Genomic DNA, 20,820 nt, shown 5'->3' on the forward strand with positions numbered 1-20,820 from the left:
ATTAGCAAAATGTCTGAAGAAAAATACAAATTACATGTATTGTATTTACTGAAATTAGATACATGTGAAAATTCATTGAAAACACTTTTTGAACAAGTTATAACTAGCTAGAAAAGGTACTATAAATTGAAAGGCACTTTCTTTGTACCGTTATAAATAGGGCTTACTGCATTATAGAAATAACAAAAAAACAAAAATTATGAGTAAACTGTATTGATCCATGTAATATCACAAACATTATGTGAAACTTATCTATTGAAAATGTACAAAAACTTAACTTTAAACAATAACAACTAGTATACCGGTACCGTAAACGGTAACAAATAAGTAGAGTATAACTTATACTATTACAATACTGAACACTATTTTAATTGCAAAAAACATTAATGATAATACAATTCCACTCTTCAATAAGCTGATTGAGTATTAGCAAAATGTCTGAAGAAAAATACAAATTACATGTATTGTATTTACTGAAATTAGATACATGTGAAAATTCATTGAAAACACTTTTTGAACAAGTTATAACTAGCTAGAAAAGGTACTATAAATTGAAAGGCACTTTCTTTGTACTGTTATAAATAGGGCTTACTGCATTCTGGAAATAACAAAAAAAAAAACAAAAACTTAAATTAAACCATCAAGATAATATTGTTTCTTTTAATAAACGTCTTGAATATTTGTAATGTTATAAGTCTAACCTATGCAGTAACATTAACAATATTACTCAGCACAAAAACAAGACAACTGAATGCGGTATTCAAAAGAGCAACCCAAAATGTTGTGTAGTGTGTATTGGACAATCACCTTATACGTTCAAAGCTATGGTAGGCTAACAACTTTTATGGGTCAAATTATCTCTGAATAATATAAATTATTTTGTAGCAGTTTTTCGAAGTGCTAACTAAACCTATATATTTTATACTGTGTGTCTGGTTTTTTTAGTACCGGTAGATCCATAATGCACTACAATACTACAATAGCAAACAATGAATCAGCATACCAAAAATAGCCTCTCTTTGAACTATTGTAATAATTACTTTTTTATTTAATAATTAACTTTATACTAGTGACAGTTGACCTAACTTTTTTCAGAATGTATACAGCCTAAATTAGGCTCATGACTTAAAACAACAAATGTGACTTTTCTGAAAAATACTTCATCCTGGACACCATCTCAAGTTGCGAAATAATCCAGTTTTCACTAAATCCTAAGTTTCACTAGCAAATCTATGAACATGAAGCTCATTTAACAAAAATGTCCTCTTAAAGTAACAGTTTAGCAAACTTAATAATATTGTAAAAAACCATTCTGAGATTTCTAGGTTTGGGCACTTACGAAGAATCTGAATCCCAGTTGTAGTAATCCAGCTCTCCAGCTTGTTTCCTCCGTAACCCTTCAGGTTGAGGTCTTTTTGGTGGGTATCCTCGCTTTTTGTATTCCAACCACAAAGTACGGTTGTTAACTTTGAACGTTTTAGCTGCCTTACAGAATCCCAATTCTCCACATCTCACTGCTTCCAAGGCCAGGCGGAAGTCTGTACTATGCTGTATGGAACTGTCACGTCTTATAATACGTCTCGGTCTAGGGGTCGCTGAGAAATCATATACATTTTCAGATATTTTTCCTTAAAGGTTAGATATCACATCTGATGTTGACAAGTTAGTTTTAAGATTTTAGGTCATAACAATTCAACAAATTTCTGCCAGCTTTAACTGAACAATATAAGTTAGGATACTTTTTACAGCTATAAATTCTCAAATTACTGGTAATTTTTTTTTTTAATTTAAATATCAGAAGTCAAAAGCAAATGAACTGCATAGGGCTAACTATTTACATTCCAGACCTTAGTAGAATCAATGTTTTTGCAGTTAATGTTGGGTTATGTTAAAAATTCTGCATGTACAACTTAATACACATAGGTTTTTCTTCCAACCTGCTGGATCAAGGGATTGTGCACATTAAGCTTGTAAAACTTACCTTCATTTTCTGAAGTCCTTCGAATTGGAATCTCACCAGTCATCTGAAGCTAAGAAAAATTGAATTAGACCTATATATTAACTTGTACTAGTGTACCTGTTGCTCGAATTCGAGCAATTTTCAAGTATATACCAATATTATAAAGAAGTTATTTTAAAACTACAGTAATTCAACAGTTAAATTTTCGATGAGTTTAACCCTTTCAGTGCTATGAAACGATACATCGTTGTTTTAAAAAATCTCTAAGGGATATAGAGAGGAAGGTTATTTTAACAAAAAATAGCAAAACGGCCATTGGTGACCTGCATGTTCATAGGATACACTATCAACTACTTAGCTAAAAGATTCGCCCAATCCGATGATTTCGAGGTGTATGTCTAAACCAAGGATTATGAACACCTCACTATGCCCCAGTGGTTGTAGTATATCGCTACAAACACACAGGTCACCAATTATTTGCCACACAGGACGGGATTCGAACCCGAGCAGACGAATGCCACTGGCCAAGTGACACACACCCTAACACACCCTAGCCTTCTCGGCTATCTGTGCTTGAAGACTGGGGAGTCAAAACCCCGTATTTAAGCTGTCGCCACCGATTGCGAACAGATGGCGCTGCAGATGGTTGTTCAATGCGTTACTAGGTTGCAGCACCAGTTATTCACGGACTATTTAGATGCAATCTTTTAGTTTAAACACAACAGTGATCATAAATGTGTTCCTGAGACTTTGCTGCAAAACATTAGTTTCCCTAAAATGGCTATATTACGATAACCTCGTCCAACTAAATCAAGGTTAAATTCAATATTACATTGTAAACTATATGTCTTTTGATTTTATGAGATTTTGGTTTCAAATAATGCTATCAGAACATAAAAATTTATAGGAAAACCAGGAAAATTACAACAAAAACTAAGTTTTATTTAATGTTTACTACAAATAGCGGGATTTATCTTTCTTATATATTTTCTTATTGTGTTATTATTCAAAATTAGCCTAATTAATAAAATAGTGACAACATGACAGTTAAAATTCAACAACAGGTAATGGAATTAAAAGTCAAACAAAAAAGTCTTACAAAATATGAATTATTGGCCTAGCACTGAAAGGGTTAAAAGACCCGACTAAATGCTTAGGTAAACTAACTGAAATACTTACGCTATTTAATAGCGCTTAGAAATAATAAACGCTTCTTGTAAAATATTTGAGCATTTTTTGGACCCGGCCTTATTTTTTAGTGTTTTCTACAAATGTTTCGCGACTTAAAGCTGTTACCAGTAAACATTTTTTGCATGTATTTATTTGATCTGATTTAAGGTAGGTTTACTTTACCACTGTGACAACATGATGTGTATATTCTTCATGGTTTTTTTTCCAAAATAAGTTGCTTAGCATAACTGGCAAAAATGATTCATCTCCCCAAGTGATTGTGTACCTAAATTCCTTACTGTGAGACCAGGCCTCTCCTCTACTCTTCTCATACGTATTATAACTCAAGAAATTTTCTGTTCTTCCAACAAAACTGATTGACTGTTTAGATTTGCCTATACAACCTCCTAAATATTACACACATCAATAATTACTCCCAAAAAGCTGGTAAATTTCTTTTTATATACAGCTGTTTTTGTTAAAATTTGTTTTCAATGTAATTCTTATGGGTAAAATGCAACCTTTAAGGGCGTCTCGGGCTTAGAAGGGTAAGAGTTTTTAAATTCTAAAACCTTTATGCAAATTTACGAATTGAGACAAATTATTTGACACCTCAAACGTTAAAATTGGTCCAAAAATAACGGATGAGTTTTGTTCACAAAAAACAGCCCTCACGTATTAATATAAGAGAATACTAGCAGGGAACCCGTCCTTCGTACGGGGTTAGAAAATTAGTAAAAAGTGCTTATTGCAGTTAAACTCAAGCTTTGTTTTGTAATGGGGAAGGACGCAATTTGGTAAATTAAATTTGTTTCTTTAAATTCATGGTTTCCTATAGTAGGCCTATAACACATCTACCATAGCCATAATGTATTATCGCTGCATCTAAATCAGAAAAAATTAATTATCAAATATTCGCACATGTCACAAATTATTCTTTATATTAAAAACATAGACATAACTGTAAACAATCCTACTTTGACAGTTAATATTGAGTATCGCAACTTTTTATTGCTGCTTAGTTCAAATTGGCTGTTGTCATAAATACAAAAAGAATATTAATGCTGCTCCCTGTTGGAAAAACCTTATCACTTTTTAATGCTATTGCATATCATAGAACCAACGTAGATAGTTTTGAAACAGCTGACTAAATTCTTTAATTCCTTTTAAATATGAATACTTATAAGGTTAACATGGAAAACAACAGAGCCACTGGGGCGGTGTCCGAAAGGATTTTTGAGATAAGAACCTATATGTTAATCGGGAATGTGAGCTATCATGGCAAATTTCAGTCCAATCCGTCCAGTGGTTATTGCGTGATTGAACTTCAAACAAACAAACAACAAACTTTCAAATTTATAATATTAGTATGATTAGAAATAGTTATTTGTGCAACTAGCCAAGTGGAGAGAAAAATTTGGGCACACAAGACTTGCCAAATGTGTCAATGTTTATTGAGAAAACATTTATTTATACTATTTACCTGCAGTTATAAGTTCTTGGATATTTTTCCTGGTACCGGTACATTTATTTTTGTATTTTATCATTAATAGTTTATTTAAGTCACTGCAAAGTTTAAACACAGTTTTGGTAATGTACATTAAGGATGGACAGAGACATACATTACACTTACCCTACTTAACATATTAAATATAAGTAGTGACTTACCACTACAGCAGCATGCTTGATTGATTCAACCAGTTCACGGTTAAACATTGCAGCTCTCACAACTTTACGTCTGATGTAGTCCCTTTTGGGTAGATTTTTCATAGACTCTGTATCTGAGTCAGGAGGGTACTTGTTCTTCTGAATTTTTTTATATTCATCCATGAAATAAACATCACTCTCGTTTCCAGAGCTATCACCTTCACAATCCATCAAATCTGGTTCATGAACATTCATGGAACTATCTTTTTCAGAGTTTATGTTTATTGGATTCATTGGCTGATTTTCATTCAAAGAAGATTCTTTTTCATTCTCCATGACAATAATTGGTACTAAGGCGTTCATTGCTTCGGGTTCATTATCACTTGCAGGATTATTGTTTCTTTTGTTTGTGATCATATTTTGAGACTTGCTTTTCAAGGTGGACTGCTCTCTCTGTGAACTTTGAGATCCTTGGTCACTCTTGCTTTTGAGATCATTATTTGAATCAGAAACACCAGTTTTATTTGACCCATTCTCTTTTGATGAATTACTCTCTTTCTCCATAGTACTTCTTTGAGACATGACATTAGTAACAGCTTGCCTTTTGTTCATTTCTTTTTCAGAATGCTGACCACACCTTTTCTTAATTTTCTTAACTGCATCAATGAGACTTGTAACATGTAGTGTTTCAGCAACCTAATGGGTAGAAAACAAAAAAGTTACCAGTATGAAATTTTCATACATGTTTAAATTCTATCAAAATAAACAATAATGCTTCTTCCCAAGTTCTCAAAAACCCTCAGTTCCAGATAAAAGCTTGTTTAATATAAAAACACCGAGGAAAAGCTATATACATTAAGGGAAATAACAACTTGACTCATAGTCATAACTCGTTTTAATAAATTTATTCCTGCTATTGAAATCAGTGAAAGGCTATTTTAAATAATCTGACACAAACAACTATAAAAACAATGAAGAGTATATTGCACTTACTGGACTTTATTATACAGACTGTCCCAAAAGTCCCGGACCGGTTAAATATTTTCTAAACGACAACAGATAAACCAATAAGATTTGGTACATCAACACCCCACCTAAAAATCTACTTTTTTAAGGAACTATTAATTTTCTGTCATATCATGGGGACGTCCCGCAAGGAGTCAGAAGGAAATCTTAAATAGAAGCATAGGTTGGCATGTACATGAAATTAAAGGTCTTTACTAGCAGAATATAATGCCGCAAATTTGAACTCAAACGGACAACCGAGCCAATAATGACAGTTGTTCAAAGATTAATTTAATTTGCATTGCTATTATACGCTTACTCCTCAGGGGGCACAGCCCTAGGAATCGGAATAAAATTGTTAACGTAAGCATAGGTCGATATGCACATCAAATTAAAGGTCTTCACTAGTAGATTACAATGCCGTAAATTCAAGCTCAAAAGAACGCCCGAGTAAAAAATGGCAATCGTTCAAAGATTCAAAATGGCGGATTCAAGAAGTCTTTGAACCACCGCCATTTTGCGCAGGATCAACCTTTTGAAGTGCGGTTTGCGGCATTGTATTTTACTAAAAAAGCCCTTTCATTTTATGTTTATATTGACCTATGCTCCTATTTAAGATTTCCTTCTGACTCCTTGCGGGACGTCCCCATGATATGACAGAAAATTCATAGTTCCTTGAAAAAGTAGATTTTTAGGTGTGATGTTGATGTACCAAATCTTATTGATTTATCTTTTGTCGTTTAGAAAATATTAAACCGGTCCGGGACTTTTGGGACAGTCTGTATAAATACCCACAAAACAATATACAGGGTGTCCCGGAACTCTCTATCAATATTTTAGGGCATTGTTCGGTAGTAAGAAACATATCTAAATATCATATTTAAACTGTCCAGAAGTCCTTAGTTACTCACACAGCCGCCATGTTGTTTTTTCACTTAATTATTGTTTTCTAAAAAGTGGTTAAAAGATACAAAATTTAAACTTTGCACTAACATTTATGACAACTAGACAAAGCTACAAAAAAATTATAAACATTTTTCAAATTCATAAAACGGTAAAAAAATAATCATAATAATAAAATTTATTTAATACATAAATAATTTTACATAAAAATAATTTATATAAAAATCTACGGTTTTTGAGTTAATTAAGAAACAGCCACCATTTTGTTTCATGAGTTTGAAAGTTTTTCATAATTTTTTTACAGCTTTTTATAGTTGTCATTAATGTTTGTGCAAAGTTTCTTTTTTGTATCTTTAAACACTTTTTAGGGAAAAATAAGTGAAAAAACATAATGGCGGTTGTGTCAGTATCTAAGGACTTTCAGACAATTTAAATATGATATTTTGATATGTTTCTTACTCAGGAACAATGCCCTAAAATATTGGTAGAGAGTTCCAAGACACTCTGTATTTACACTGTCTAATATTTTTTTTAAGTTAACTCAACATATTTTAACATATTTTAAGAGAGCTCTTTACACAGAGAATTATTGAGAATACGAATAACAACAAATCAAGGAACCTACATGCAGAGAAATCACAGAGCATGAACAAGTACCTAATGCTATGTTTTTAAAATTCATAATTAATTGCGAAGTAGGCTATAACTTTTAATTTTAGGTTATGAACTTTTCCTGCATCAATTTTTTTTACTACACTACGTTTTGGGAAGTACGGAAAATCTCCTGTTTTCAAGTGACTATTAATCTAAACATGGATACCTATCCAACCTAACCTACTTCAAGTTTTCTCTCGACATTTATTACATTTGATATACATTTGATAACCTAAAAAACAGTAGACAAAAACATAATGAAACTAAAACGGACTGACTTACTCTAGGTAAATTAGGCTATATAGGGTGGTTAGGTAAATTTAGATTAATAGTTAGGCCTACTCTCTTGAAAACGGGAGCATTTTCTTATACCTGCTGAAAGGCTTGAAAGGTAGTGTAGTCAAAGCACTTGGGAAAAGTCCACAAACTAAAAAACTAGGAATTTGGTGAGTTTTTGAAATTTGCACTTCTCTTCATTGAAAAAATTAAAATAAAAACACTCAATAGTGCTCCTGTTGAGTGGAATGGGACTTTTGATTATTTGGGAAAGAAGGTCTTGCAAAAGTGTAATAAATGCAAGTTAAGCCTATGGTTTTTTTTTTTTTTTTTTAGAAAAATTATAAATTTTGGTGGATATAATGTGATATTGATATTGATGAACAGCTATTTTGAAAGAACGGTGTGATTACAAATAGTTGTTAAGCATTTGATTTTTAACCAAGGAAATTGCTTCACAATAGTATGACAATGTTAATCCTAGCCTTACTACGAGTTCAGAAAATTATTCATAAGCATCAACAGATTAAATAAATTCATACTTTACCTCTAATACATCAGGTATTTGTTTGTTATGTAAGATGAGTTTACCATGATACATGAAATCAACAATCATCTTCAAAACTGGGAACTTAATATCACTTAGAATGACAAATGGATCTTGGCATGGATTTTCAGATAGAATTGTCTGAAACATTACAAGGAATATTAATGTTAACGTTAACACATCAAATAATGACTAAATCGTCTGGATCAAGTGATCAAGATAAGGAGTTTTCGACTTTCGGGAAACGGACACTCTGCCAACGCTGCTTCCTATTGTTTGTTGTAGAGAATAGGATTTAGGAAGCAAGTACCTGACCTCAGCTTGTGCTTTACCCAATAAATCCAATAATCCCCCAGAAATACTCCTGGGGTGGTAGAAACGCCGGGACAATAACATTGGAGCCAAACCTTCTAAGAATATTACTATTTATTACTATGACTAGAAGACTACTCCAATCTTAAGCATTCACGACTCAGGAAGTGACAACGGGTTGAGAATATCTGCCCAAGTAAACCTTGTTTTGTTTCAAGATTAAAAAAATATACAAATGACTACATAAGCAAATTTTGTTACATTTTATACTTATTTATTTTAATACAATATTTGATAGTGATTTTCTAAGAAAAAAACTAATGTTAATAACTAATCGTACTTGGAGAAGTACAAAATTTTAATCATGCTTCTTCACAACGATGCACTGGGATAGATGTGATAAAAAAACCTGTCGTAAAACAATTATCAAACTCAATTTATTATAAAACACAAGTGAACTATCCTTGAGTGGGGCTTAAAAAAAATAGTCAGGGCTTTAAGTCGAGGACATCAACTGTAAATTATTTAAATATTAATATTCGTTAGTTCATGAATAGGCTCAACATAGTTCTGATTGGTTAAAATGCCAATGTTTTGATATTAATTATTTGTTGTGTTTATCTTTGCTGTAATTGAAGCTTGCTGTGTTGCACACAATTTATTACCCATACCATAGATAAAATATACTCCCTTAAGCTACGTTTCCATTACTACAAGTCGCACGCACAAGTCGCGGCACATGTCGAAGCCATGTCGCGGCACATTTCGCACGTAGTTTATCATGCTGTTTCCATTCCAGGCACAAGTTTCGCAACTACAACTGGCAGACACGGTAGTTGCTCTGTTATTGTCATGTAGTGAGGTTCGGTGGCTGATTTTTTGTGTCCGACAAATCGCCATGAATGACATAACAGCCTCTACTTTTTAATATATGGCTGATGCATACAATGAAGTTAGAAGAATAAGACGAAAACGACCTAGACGGTGGATAAGAAGTTTTGTTGTTGCTAAAATACCATTGGAAGGTGCATTTAATTCATTGACAAGAGATTTGCGCGTACTAAGTGGCTTCAAAAGTTTCCTCCAACAAACTCAACGAAATCTGAGGTTATAATTACCTGTCATCTATGAGCATGCGGGAGTTCAGAGGACCTGCGCATGCGCGAGTTGCAGGCACATGTGCCCGGCCGTTTCCATTCCAACTGAGCACATGTGCCCGCGACTCGGGCACATGTTTTGTCGCGCAGTCGGCAGGCACAAATTTGTGCCAGACACTTGTGCCAGGCTATTTCCATTCCTACAAATTCGGAGATTTGCAGCGGGCACATGTGCCCGGCACAAATTTGTAGGAATGGAAACATAGCTTTAGTAGATTTGTCATCCTTATGGATCAGCTGAAGCCAATTTTATTGTTAGTTCTGTACGTCCAACTTCTCCTAGTTATATAACCAAATAGTAAAGCACAAATCATTAAAATAACCCTAAAATAATAGAAACAAAATTTTGTCTATTCCAGCGATCAGTGTGGACGTACGTGAACTAGACATGAAAAACAAGCTTCAAAATTTACAATGCATCCAACTGTAAATTTTGAAGCTTGTGTCTACTTGAAGGAGTCTACTTGTGTTGCTAATAATTAAATAAATTATATTTTATTTTCCAGAATTAAAAAGTTATATTATTATTTTCTTCTTTATGTTTCAATATTTGTCTATGCCGTACTTCCCTCTTACCAACATTTTACAACTAGTGCACCTGTTGCTCGAATTCGAGCAATTGCAAACTATCACAGGCGTTATTTCAAAACGAATAACAGTCATAATTTACGATGACTAAAAAGAGTCAACTCAAAGATAATGTAATCAATCACTGCACTCCAGTTATCGAAACTGAAAACAAACTCACTCTGAAAACTAACGCTCTTGTGTGTATTATGTGTTAACCATGAATAGCTGTAATTAATACAAATTATTCGTCTGTTTAAGTAAACAAAATATTTTCTTCATAAGAAATACATTGGGATTTTGATGGCCTGAGGGGCGAAGCCCAAGGACTTTTATTGTAGGAATTGGTGAAAGGGGGCGTCTCCACAAAAAATACTTAATTTTGACACATTGTTTCACATTTTATAATATTAGTAAGATATAAGCATTTCTATATAGCCTACTATGGTGTATTATTTATTAATATTAATTACAGTAGCCCTACACGTGAACAATATCAAATATAAATCTATACAAAAAATTGAACGAATAGTGTTTTTGGCCTCTCGGTACATTAAAATGAAAAAGTATATTGGTCCCGGCTTCAGGCCTTACCGTGCCACCTACGGTAATAGCTACTTCCCGATAGGGAAATTCGTTAAAACTGATGTCAGATTAAGGTATATGTCTGCTATTTGATTAGATTAACAAGGTTTTAACACTACTTAACAACCAAACACACAGAAACTTGGATGTTAGTTATAATTTTGTTCTATTAGGCTACTCTCTATTGGCTAAAGGATATTTTCATAACATTTTCAAAAGCATATTCGTACAGGTACTGTTTAGCTGGACATTTTACAAACCTTGAAGAAGGGACTGCATGAAGAGAGAACTGCTCTATGAGCTCTGATAATTTTGCCATCGGCAGAAAGAGTAAGGTCTGTTAATGTATCACTATCCAAAGAAATTTTAAGAAAGGAAGTAACTGATGCATCATGCTCCTTCCATTGTATGGATATCATTGAGTTACTCATCTGAAACAAAAAATTTAAAAAATTATGTTATTAGTCTTAAAGTTAGTAAAATATATTTAAAGCCCCACCACTCACGATAGAAATTTTTTTATAAGTGTAGTATAGAGTTGAGGCTGCTCTAATCTCTTTGAGAATTACAAGACCCATCTTTGGGCAATGCGGTAAATAGCTCCAACTCTTTCCCGGCACAGTCCATCCAATATTCATTGGTCAACGCAAAGACAACAAGTATACAAGTAAGTAAGAACAGTTTGCATAAATGTAGTCTGTAAACTGACTTTTAAAAGTGTGAAGCATCTTCAACAATGGTAACAAACAAATCTAAAAATACTGAAAACAGTTTGCAAACATTGTTTTTGATATAGGTCTTTCAATTGTTTAGATCCACACCACACCAGAATTAGACCTCTAATCCATACTCTGTCCGTGCTTCTAGCGATGCGGAATGAAGAAAACGCAATTTGGCTTGTGCATGTTATTTTTCAATCAAGTGTATACTTTAACAAAGTAGAAATCAAGTGGATGAGGAAGGTGGGCTACAATGCTACGGCCGAAACATACTTTTAGACCTCAGATTTTTTAATGAACAAGTTTTTTTTAGACCTAAGTTACTCACATGACCGGAGATATTTAAAAACATTTCTCAAAAGCGCCTAACTACCAATTGGTTAACACAGAGGATACGCGTCCGGTAACCAGACGTGGATTAGGCGTCTGGTAGTGACATCACCGGGTTGTGGGGTCCCGGAACGCCATTACCACAACGATACGATACGATGTTCGGCCAGCGTTGTTCGTGGTGTAGTGGATAGAGTGCTCGGCTGATATCCAAGAGGTCCCTGGTTCGAAACCCATCAGTTTCTTTAACTTTTTGTCACAGATTTTGCTTTGAATGTAATTTCTTCTTAACTGTACATCTTTTGTTAGAATTTTTGGCATTTATAATTTTATGTTATGAAGAGAATTGAACCTTCATTTGATTTTTTTCATTATCAGCAAGTTTGGTAGGTTAGGTTATGACAGTAGCTGCCGGACGCCTAATCCACGTCCTGTTACCGGACGCGTATCCTCTGCGATTGGTTAAACAGACACTATAATATAATTACAGAGCTTTAGTTTCAACCAACGATTTAACTTGCAGTGGCATTGTGGTTCTTAGCAAGAGGTGATTACTATGCACAAAGATCCGAGTATTGCTCAGAAAGGCTCAACTCCAAAATACGTGGCTCTGAAACACATATTTGGGGTAGTGCACAATCCTTCAGAGCAGTGCTTGAGTGGTGCACTCTTTTTGGAGTTGTTATGCCTTTCCGAGAAGTTTCCTGGAGTCAGGAACTTTCTTTTAGGGACAGTTATTTTCAGAGTAATGCCGACACTGATAACACAAACGGACAGTGGGGCCAGAGTGGTTTAGAACCGGTTTTCTACGGGCTTCAATACTACCCCCAGGCTTCACCAGGAAACGCACGAGCTCTTCAACATTAGGGGGCGGTTTGGGGGCTCGGTATTAGCGCTAGTCCGCGACTAAATCCGGATATTTCCGGTATTTTAGGCTGCCGCCTCGAAAACGGGTTTGTGAGCTCGGGATCAGTTAGGCGCGCGCCTAACTTTTGCAGGGATAATCTTGCATCTAAATATTGTTGGTTTGGGAGTCAAGTAGACTTAGGCGCCAGCCTAAGAGATAGTCTCGGTGGGTTTGGGAGACCAATTTCGGGACTAAGAGATATGTTTTCGTCATAAAAATCAGTGAGTTTAGTCCCCAACTTTAGTCCTGCCAGGGGGCAGGTCTAAGTCGACATCATGCCGGTATTAGCTCATTAGCAAGTTAATTGTTTACATATTAACTAAAAGAATGTTATATTGGAATTCGTTATTAAATTCCGAACATTTTCATTACTCTCAAAGTATATTTGATAAAACTTTTTTTTAGTTTTCTGTTGTTCAAAATAAAACAAAAATCTTGCAGAAAGCTATTTAACGAAAGATTATTTGGTTTTTGTTTTTACTGTTAACTGCAAAACAAATATGGACCCTAAATAGAATTTCTTTCAACTGAGAATTTGGCTAGAAGCACCCGTACCTTAATTATAAATATTTTATTAGTAAGGAAATAATTAGCAACCACATGCATACCCCCCACTCACCCCCTACGAAAGAGTGAAGAGATAGTAAACAAAACATAAAGAACTGCAAATAGCTCACAGTCATAATCGTTATCTTTTAATTGCGTTGTGATAGAGCTCAGTTCAGTGTCATTGACCAAGTGCTAGTTACATCAAAATGGAGTACCTAGATTATTTTTACTATAAGAAAATATATACAGTATATCAATAACCCCAATTTCCAAATAACCTAATAGAGCTTTCAATTAAATTTATTTAAATAACTTTAGATTTAACAAGCACCTGAAACTACCTACGGTGTTTAGATATGCTGCTACAGGGAGGGTAATAAAGTGTGTTTTTTAACAAAATGTTAACAGCTTTATAAAAAATAAATAAATTTGCCAAGTTTCATAAAAATATATCCATTAACGACCACACTAAAACAGTTAACTTATTCTTCATAAGAATCACATGGGAATTTAAAATTTACAATTTTACCAATAGTCTCTGTAGCCAATAACCGTACAAAACATTTTAAGATATTAATTTGTTTTTTATACTCTTTAAAATACTCTTTACTCTTTAAATTACTCTTTAAAATATTTTAAAGACAAAGATTTATGTTATAAGGGTTAAAATTGAGACAAAAAACTATTTTTATCCTATACAACTCCGGGTTCCCTTGGTCTGATCATGCTGGTTCGCGAACTCATTAAGGAGAATCACGCCTAACACTTTCATGCAAAATTTTATCAAAATCAGACAAAAATTACTCAAGTTATCACGATTATGGACGTATATATAATACAATTATATATAGGCTATACACATATACAATTTTGAACGAACAGTGTTTTTGGCCTCTAGGGACATCAAAATGGAAAAGTTTATCGGTCCCGGAACTAAGTTCTACCTACGGTAATAGATACTTCCCTAGGAAAATTAGATAAAAAAGTGTCATGTAAAAAAAGATTTTAAATTGACAACAATTTTTTCTAATTACTGTATTAAAAGATTTTTTACATTTACCTTGGCTTCAAACAATTACCTCCGCAATTACATTTTATTACTGTATTTTTTTTTCAATACCCCTATATTATATTGGGAAATTACTGTTTAATTTTGAAGCTTTTTATTGCATGAAACCGAGTTTCCGATGTTAATCCTATGTTGCTCTGTACGTATTTATAAGGTGTAGTACTTAAAAGACAACTAGTAGTACTTAAGGACAACTGATTAAATAATTATAAATCGTAAAGTGAAAATAAAGTTAGATCTTAAAAGAATTTAATATAAACAATTACGGTTCTTCAGTCATTGGGATGTAAAACAACGATCTTACAAAACAACATTTTTGCAATGGTACAATGCAGAAACATACACCATAGTCTACTAATTAGCCACCATTGATATACCAAGATAAAATTGTATCCATCTTCAATAAGTGTTCATCTTTTGTTGTTGTCAACGGTGTCGGTAACGGGTTCTGCAATAGCCGTTGCCAACGTCAAAACCTGAATTCCCCGCGATTCCCTGTCCATCTAGCCGCGCTGCAACTTAGGCGCGACTATACTTGATCTACGACCATTTCAACTTAGGCGCGAGCTCCTAAGCCTGGTTTCTGGTCCGGGGACTAAAGTTAGGCGCGTCCAACACTAGGCGTGTACTAGCTGGGCTCGAGCTCCCAAACCGCCCCTAGCACAGCCAGAATCGGTGAGGGAGGGGTAAACCTAGTCCTGGGAGATCTTGAGAGAGACCGTTCACAATTTGCTATTGTTTAAACACTTTTCCAAACAAACTCTGGTTTTGGTTAACAGAAAGTTGCATAACAGAAAAAATAAAGTGATTTAGCCCTAGATTTGGCGGTCATTTTATTCACCAGTGGCGGGTATATTTTGGCCCTTTTTAGTGGTACCATATGTTTTGCCACAGAACAGTTATTTGTGAATATAAGTACACATATATATACTGGTATATATATATTTTCTGTTTCAGTGATAAATGTAGAGTATTTAATGATATATATAAGAAATAAATTGAATACAACAGTAAATATACATGATACAGAATAGGCTCATAGAAAAAAAATATCTTTCTGAAAATATATAGTTATTTTAAGTTGAATTATAAAGTTTTTGAGTAATTGACGTCAGAATCAGAATGTAAAATTTTGAATTTTTTTTTACAAAAACACAATTTTTACGGCATTTTTAAAACTAAGTTACATAAAATTTGTTCAACTAACCTCAGATTCGGAGTTATATAAATTGTAGGGAATGTATTGTAGTTTCAGAATTTGTAATAGCCTAATATTGTGAACAATTGTCGACTCGCCAAAAACAGGTGTTTTGGTGGCCAGGTGATGAAAGACATTGGCTACGGTAAGTTAACTTTGATCTTTTTCATGAGTTTATAAAAAGGTGCCTAACATAACTATAAATTGGTTCAATAATAACTTACTATCGTATCAAATTTGAGTTAATCTTAAGATACCATATGATATAAATAAAAAAATAAAAAAAAACATTAAAGAAGCATTTTATTTGTTATCCTTAGTTGTTTTGTTATTAGGTGGCCTAGGCCTATTTGTTTTGTTTCCTTTGGTAAATTATAGTCCTAGACAGTAGTTTAATTTATGAAATATAAACAAAAACCGAACAAGCCATTAATCAATTTTATGTTTAGGCTACATCGGGGAAAAATAAAGAATATTTTTTAATACCTACAAAAATTAAATCGGATAAATACCAATATGTAATGTAAAGTATTTTTCCGAAAAAAAATACTTCACTGCAATTATTTAGTATGTCATCAATGGGATATGATGTACTTTTTAGATGTTTAATTACAGTTTCTTTCACGCTGAATCCAAAAAAGCAATTGGTTTTTGTCGGTGAGATTCCTAAGTGGCTGTAAAAAGAAGGTTAAAATTACAAATCTGAGGTTTATTTAGCGGTTCGGATGATAATATAAAATCAGAAATCAGAAATATTTATTTGTCATTGGACATTACAAAAATGCATTGACAATTGACATGTGTATATATTATGGCTACAGTCAGGCTAGACATTACAACTAACATGTCCAATATGTTAATTTTTTTGGTGTCAGCTCTGTGGATTACCAACAGTGTGGAATGTGATTTAACAATCAATACATTTTGTAAATAAATATGAAAATTTAACAAAGAATAAATTATATGAACCAACAACAAAATACAGATGGCGTGGGCTGGACGGATCCGTATGTGTTATTGTCTGAAAGTTTTGTTGTAATTTGTAATACAAAACCTGAAGAACCCTTCATAGTTCGCTTGCTACAGTAAGTAGTTGTAGCTTAGTAACAACTCCGTTACTAAGCAGAGTAGAGCAATTAATGTTTTTGGTACTGTACAACATTGAAATACATTCAACTTATTTGGCCATGTATCACACACAATTTATTTGTGCATCATAGAATACGTTAGGTTAAAAAAATATGTTCATAATTTATTATTAATTTAAAGAAGTGATACTCAGCCCATGATTTTTAATCACTCTTTCACATGATTACAGGACCACCGTGAGGGGGGGGGGCTAATTAAGGGGGCAAATACCCAGGGGCACGGGCCCTACGATGGACAATTCTTAGTGTCAAACTGACCCCAGTTACTTTTTGCTTCGGGGCTATAACAATTATTACCTTGTGAATTAACAGGTCCAAGGTTTAGATTAACATCCCCAGTCAGAAACATAACAAACACCACTGACGTTATAATTTATGATAGAGAAAAGTAGAGCTCATGCTATTTATATTTGATTTTTGTATAGATATATGCGGCATTAGAATTATTTATAAAAAAGAGCATTACGCCCGTAGTAAAAAAAAAATCGCAGTTAGTCTGGCCACTGCCACCGCACAAACTTGCGGCGCGCCGCGCCGCAGGGGCAGGGTGAGCGGTGAGGGGCCAAAGACAGATTATTATGTACAAGGAATTGTCTTCGTTCATTCTCATACGCGACTTCGGAGCGTACTCCTAGTAATAGTAAAACATGACCAGTGCCACCAGGACCCCCAATTCTCTGTGGTCCCTACGAGACCAACAACACATCTAGCGGTATTATACATATCTTACAATATTTTGTACACTAAATGTGGTTAATGTCGGAAAAACCCCTAGTCTATAACTGTAGGTCTAAGTTAAGCATCAATAATTTATGATAAAATGTGTCCATAGACAAGGAAACTACAACAATTTACTTATTGCCTATTCTCTAAGGAGTTAACATGGGAATTTAAATTTAAATTTTTTAGAATTTTTTTCTGCAGCTATCAATTTTACAAAATTACTTCAATATTTTTAATGATTTGTTTTTAAGCTCTACAAAGCAGTTTAACAGAGAAATTGGAAAATTCTTTGTTTAGAGGGTCAAAAATAATACAAAACCTATTTTACCCCAAAATCCCATGGTCCGATTAAGCTGGTTCTGGAACTTGTTTTAATACACTTGTTTGTTAAAAAACACTTATGTTTGAAACAAGTTTGTGCCAAATTTCACAAAAATCAGATGATTTTTGCTCCAGTTACTGCGCTAACAGACACAAATGTGTATATGTGTATATACATTCCTTGTTTCGTTATGAATTGAATGTTGCCAGATGAGTCATTCTTTCGCACGTCAAATTGCCCTCAAGTAGGCTAGGCCAAGGTCAGGTCGTTGACCGGAGAGGATGAATCACCTGTCACCGCCTGTATCTGGGGTATTTGGCAGGCGAAAGTATTCGACTCATTTGGTATCGTTCGATTCATAACGAAACGAGGAAAGTCCTACAAACATAGCCTATTTATGATAACCCAACCTGACATAACTGACGCAGCGGGCTGTATACCTACAGTAAGTCAATTAACACGTTCGCTGCTGACGACTCCGATCGGAGTCATGCCGTACTGGCACAGCGTGCGTAGGACTCCGGTCGGAGTCACGGTGCGGTGTTATACAAGTTGGTCTACTGTGAGCTCCGCATTTATCGGGTATCAACTAAACTATGATCAGCATGTTGTGCTGGTCCTATACTTTAATTTGGTGTAGGTTGGGTTTAGGTTGGTAGTAAAATTTCCCGTAACATCCCGTCTTGCAACACTTATTGTCTTGTTTTCAGGGATTTTCTCTCTTCGAGCCACATTACAAAGACATTGGCTACGGATCCAGGCAGTGCTGCTATCTGTGAGTTTTTCAGTGAACTACGACCACTCACGGGTTAACACAGCACATTACCACTGCTGTTTTGCCGCTGTCAAGCAGAAATATTTTAAATTTGCGTTCGCTGATTCACTGGCGCGCCGAGGTCACATTTCCAACCGTCCCGCCAAAGGGATTCTCGCAGCGAATGTGTCAAAGTATGTTCTTTCCAATTATGTTGTTATTATTGGTCTCCGGTAAAAAAAAATCTCTCTAAAATAAGTGGCCTCCAAGTAATACCAAAGTAAGATACCCTATTTTTTGTTGAGTTTAATGATAGGTCTATTTTATTACTTTTAATTTTTCTTTGGTTGTCTACCTAATAATTGTTGCATTGTTATTTAACCTAACTTAGCCTATTTGTTGTTAGTTAGTAAGGCCTATGACTGTTTAGTTGATTCTTTTTAAATGTTTCTAGACATAAATAAAAAAAAAATTCAAAATAAAGCTGTCGGTAGGGAATCTCTTAATTGGCCCTAACTTATTTCAAAGTTTTACCATGCATTTTGATACACTCTAGCTATTTTAACACGTTTATGCGACGCCGCGGTCATCGCCACAGACCGAGGTATACATTTGAATCTTACACATAGACCGGTTGTAACTTGGATAACAGTACACACAGACCACGGGCAAAAACCTGTAAAACAGTGATCATTTGCATCGTAATACGCTACAATCGTGTTTGTAAATAATTTATTCTTATTTTTTTGTATATTTTATAACTGTTGTAATGTCGCATATTTGCGACACCCGGTCTACAGACAACAGTGAAAACTATCATATTTTTTTTTAAATAGGCTAGACCAAACGTCGCATATATGCGACGGTTCATTTTTGTTTGTGTTTTGAGGTGAAAGTAAGTAGGCTAAATAAAACAGATTATTCAAGAACAGTTTATAACTGAACAATAATATAAAAGCTACATAGGATAATGCAGCATAGGCCTACATAGGCCTACTGCATTACAAACATACAGTGATGCAGAAAAGTAAAGACCAGTTTTCCAACTACCATATGACGTCACCAATTATCATATCCACAGACCAAGCAACGCAGTTGTGCGACAGATATCTCTCTGTAGACCACTGCAGGGAATTTAGTGCCTTCAAATAGACCAAGCATTTTAATAACATTAGAACCCTGACGCAAATATGCGACAGCAGTCTATGGGTGGAAACCAGCCGTCGCATATGTGCGTCGCTGGTCCATGGGAATGAAAAATTTCGTAGGCTACTAAGTTATTGCAGTAGGTAGTGAACGTGTTTAAGTCCAAGCAGAAGGCACAACTTGAAAAACTCAGTTATTTAAAGTTTTGTAGAAAACACTCGGAGAGTACTTAAAGTATTCGAGGGGAGAAATTCCTTCCTGTCATAACAGAAACTATTCGTATACTTAGGCCTATAGCATAGTAAGTTACCTAGTTTGTCTTTAAAACATGACAAGTTCACTTTTCACTTAAATAAATCTTGTAAGTTAAGTAGCCTACATCTAATAATACAAAATAATTCAGAATCAAACCAAAATTAAAATGTTTTTTAATGTTAAAAGTAGGCCTGCGCAATAGGCTACATCTTCAGGCTTCTGCTGTCCAAACAATGGACCAATTTCACTAGGTGCATCCGTTTAAGGGAGAATTTTAGATTTGGTGTTATTTAAGTTAATGAGGGGTGGATGACCAATTGAACTTATAGGCCTACAAATTGACAAACCAATACCCAGCCTACAGTTCAAGGCAGTGAGAACCACCAAGGGAGTATGATTTATCTATGGAACCACTTACTTTCAAATTATTATAAGCTTAACACCAAATAACTCGCCACTTAAGACTCCTGTACCACTAAAACTAAATTAGAATCAAACTAAACTTAGGCCTAAATTGAAAATGTTCAGTAACGTTGGTATGGTGCAATCTTAGCTAATAAACACGCGTGTGAAAACTAATCAACATGAACTTGTCTTGAAGCTCACACGTACCTACTGAGTACAAAAACAAAACAATGGAACCTACAACAGCCAGAGTATAAAAATCATCAAAACAATACAACCTACCTCAAAAATAGAAAAATTGGACAATATTAACAAACAAAAACCGAGGACAAAGGTACTAAAGTTAAATTACCACGGGGGCACGGAATACGGGGAATCACCACGCGTCTTTTTGTTTTGAATTTGTATGTAAACAAAGCATTAGATCCTCCTGCCTGGACTGGACAGTGGACAGTCCTCCTGTCCAATCCAATCCAATGTGAAATGAGCTTATGCTTTTTTTTATCTTATTT

General features: G+C 34.4%; 1 protein-coding gene across 1 annotated transcript; it reads right to left on the reverse strand.

Moving 5' to 3' along the window:
• Positions 1-429: 429 nt before the first annotated feature.
• On the reverse strand, positions 430-20,689 carry LOC129004863 (longitudinals lacking protein, isoforms H/M/V-like). Its single transcript, XM_054433543.1, has 6 exons — positions 20,591-20,689; positions 11,044-11,214; positions 8,163-8,303; positions 4,799-5,473; positions 1,982-2,030; positions 430-1,595 (listed from the first exon to the last, which is right to left on the reverse strand). The coding sequence occupies exons 2-6, from the start codon at positions 11,212-11,214 to the stop codon at positions 1,336-1,338; spliced, it is 1,296 nt and encodes a 431-aa protein (XP_054289518.1). The 5' UTR covers positions 20,591-20,689; the 3' UTR covers positions 430-1,335.
• Between the last annotated feature and the right edge of the window lie 131 nt (positions 20,690-20,820).

This window comes from Macrosteles quadrilineatus, unplaced genomic scaffold, assembly GCF_028750875.1.
Source record: "Macrosteles quadrilineatus isolate MER2022 unplaced genomic scaffold, UCM_ALF_1.0 Scaffold_12__1_contigs__length_5162894, whole genome shotgun sequence".
Taxonomy (NCBI): domain Eukaryota; kingdom Metazoa; phylum Arthropoda; class Insecta; order Hemiptera; family Cicadellidae; genus Macrosteles; species Macrosteles quadrilineatus.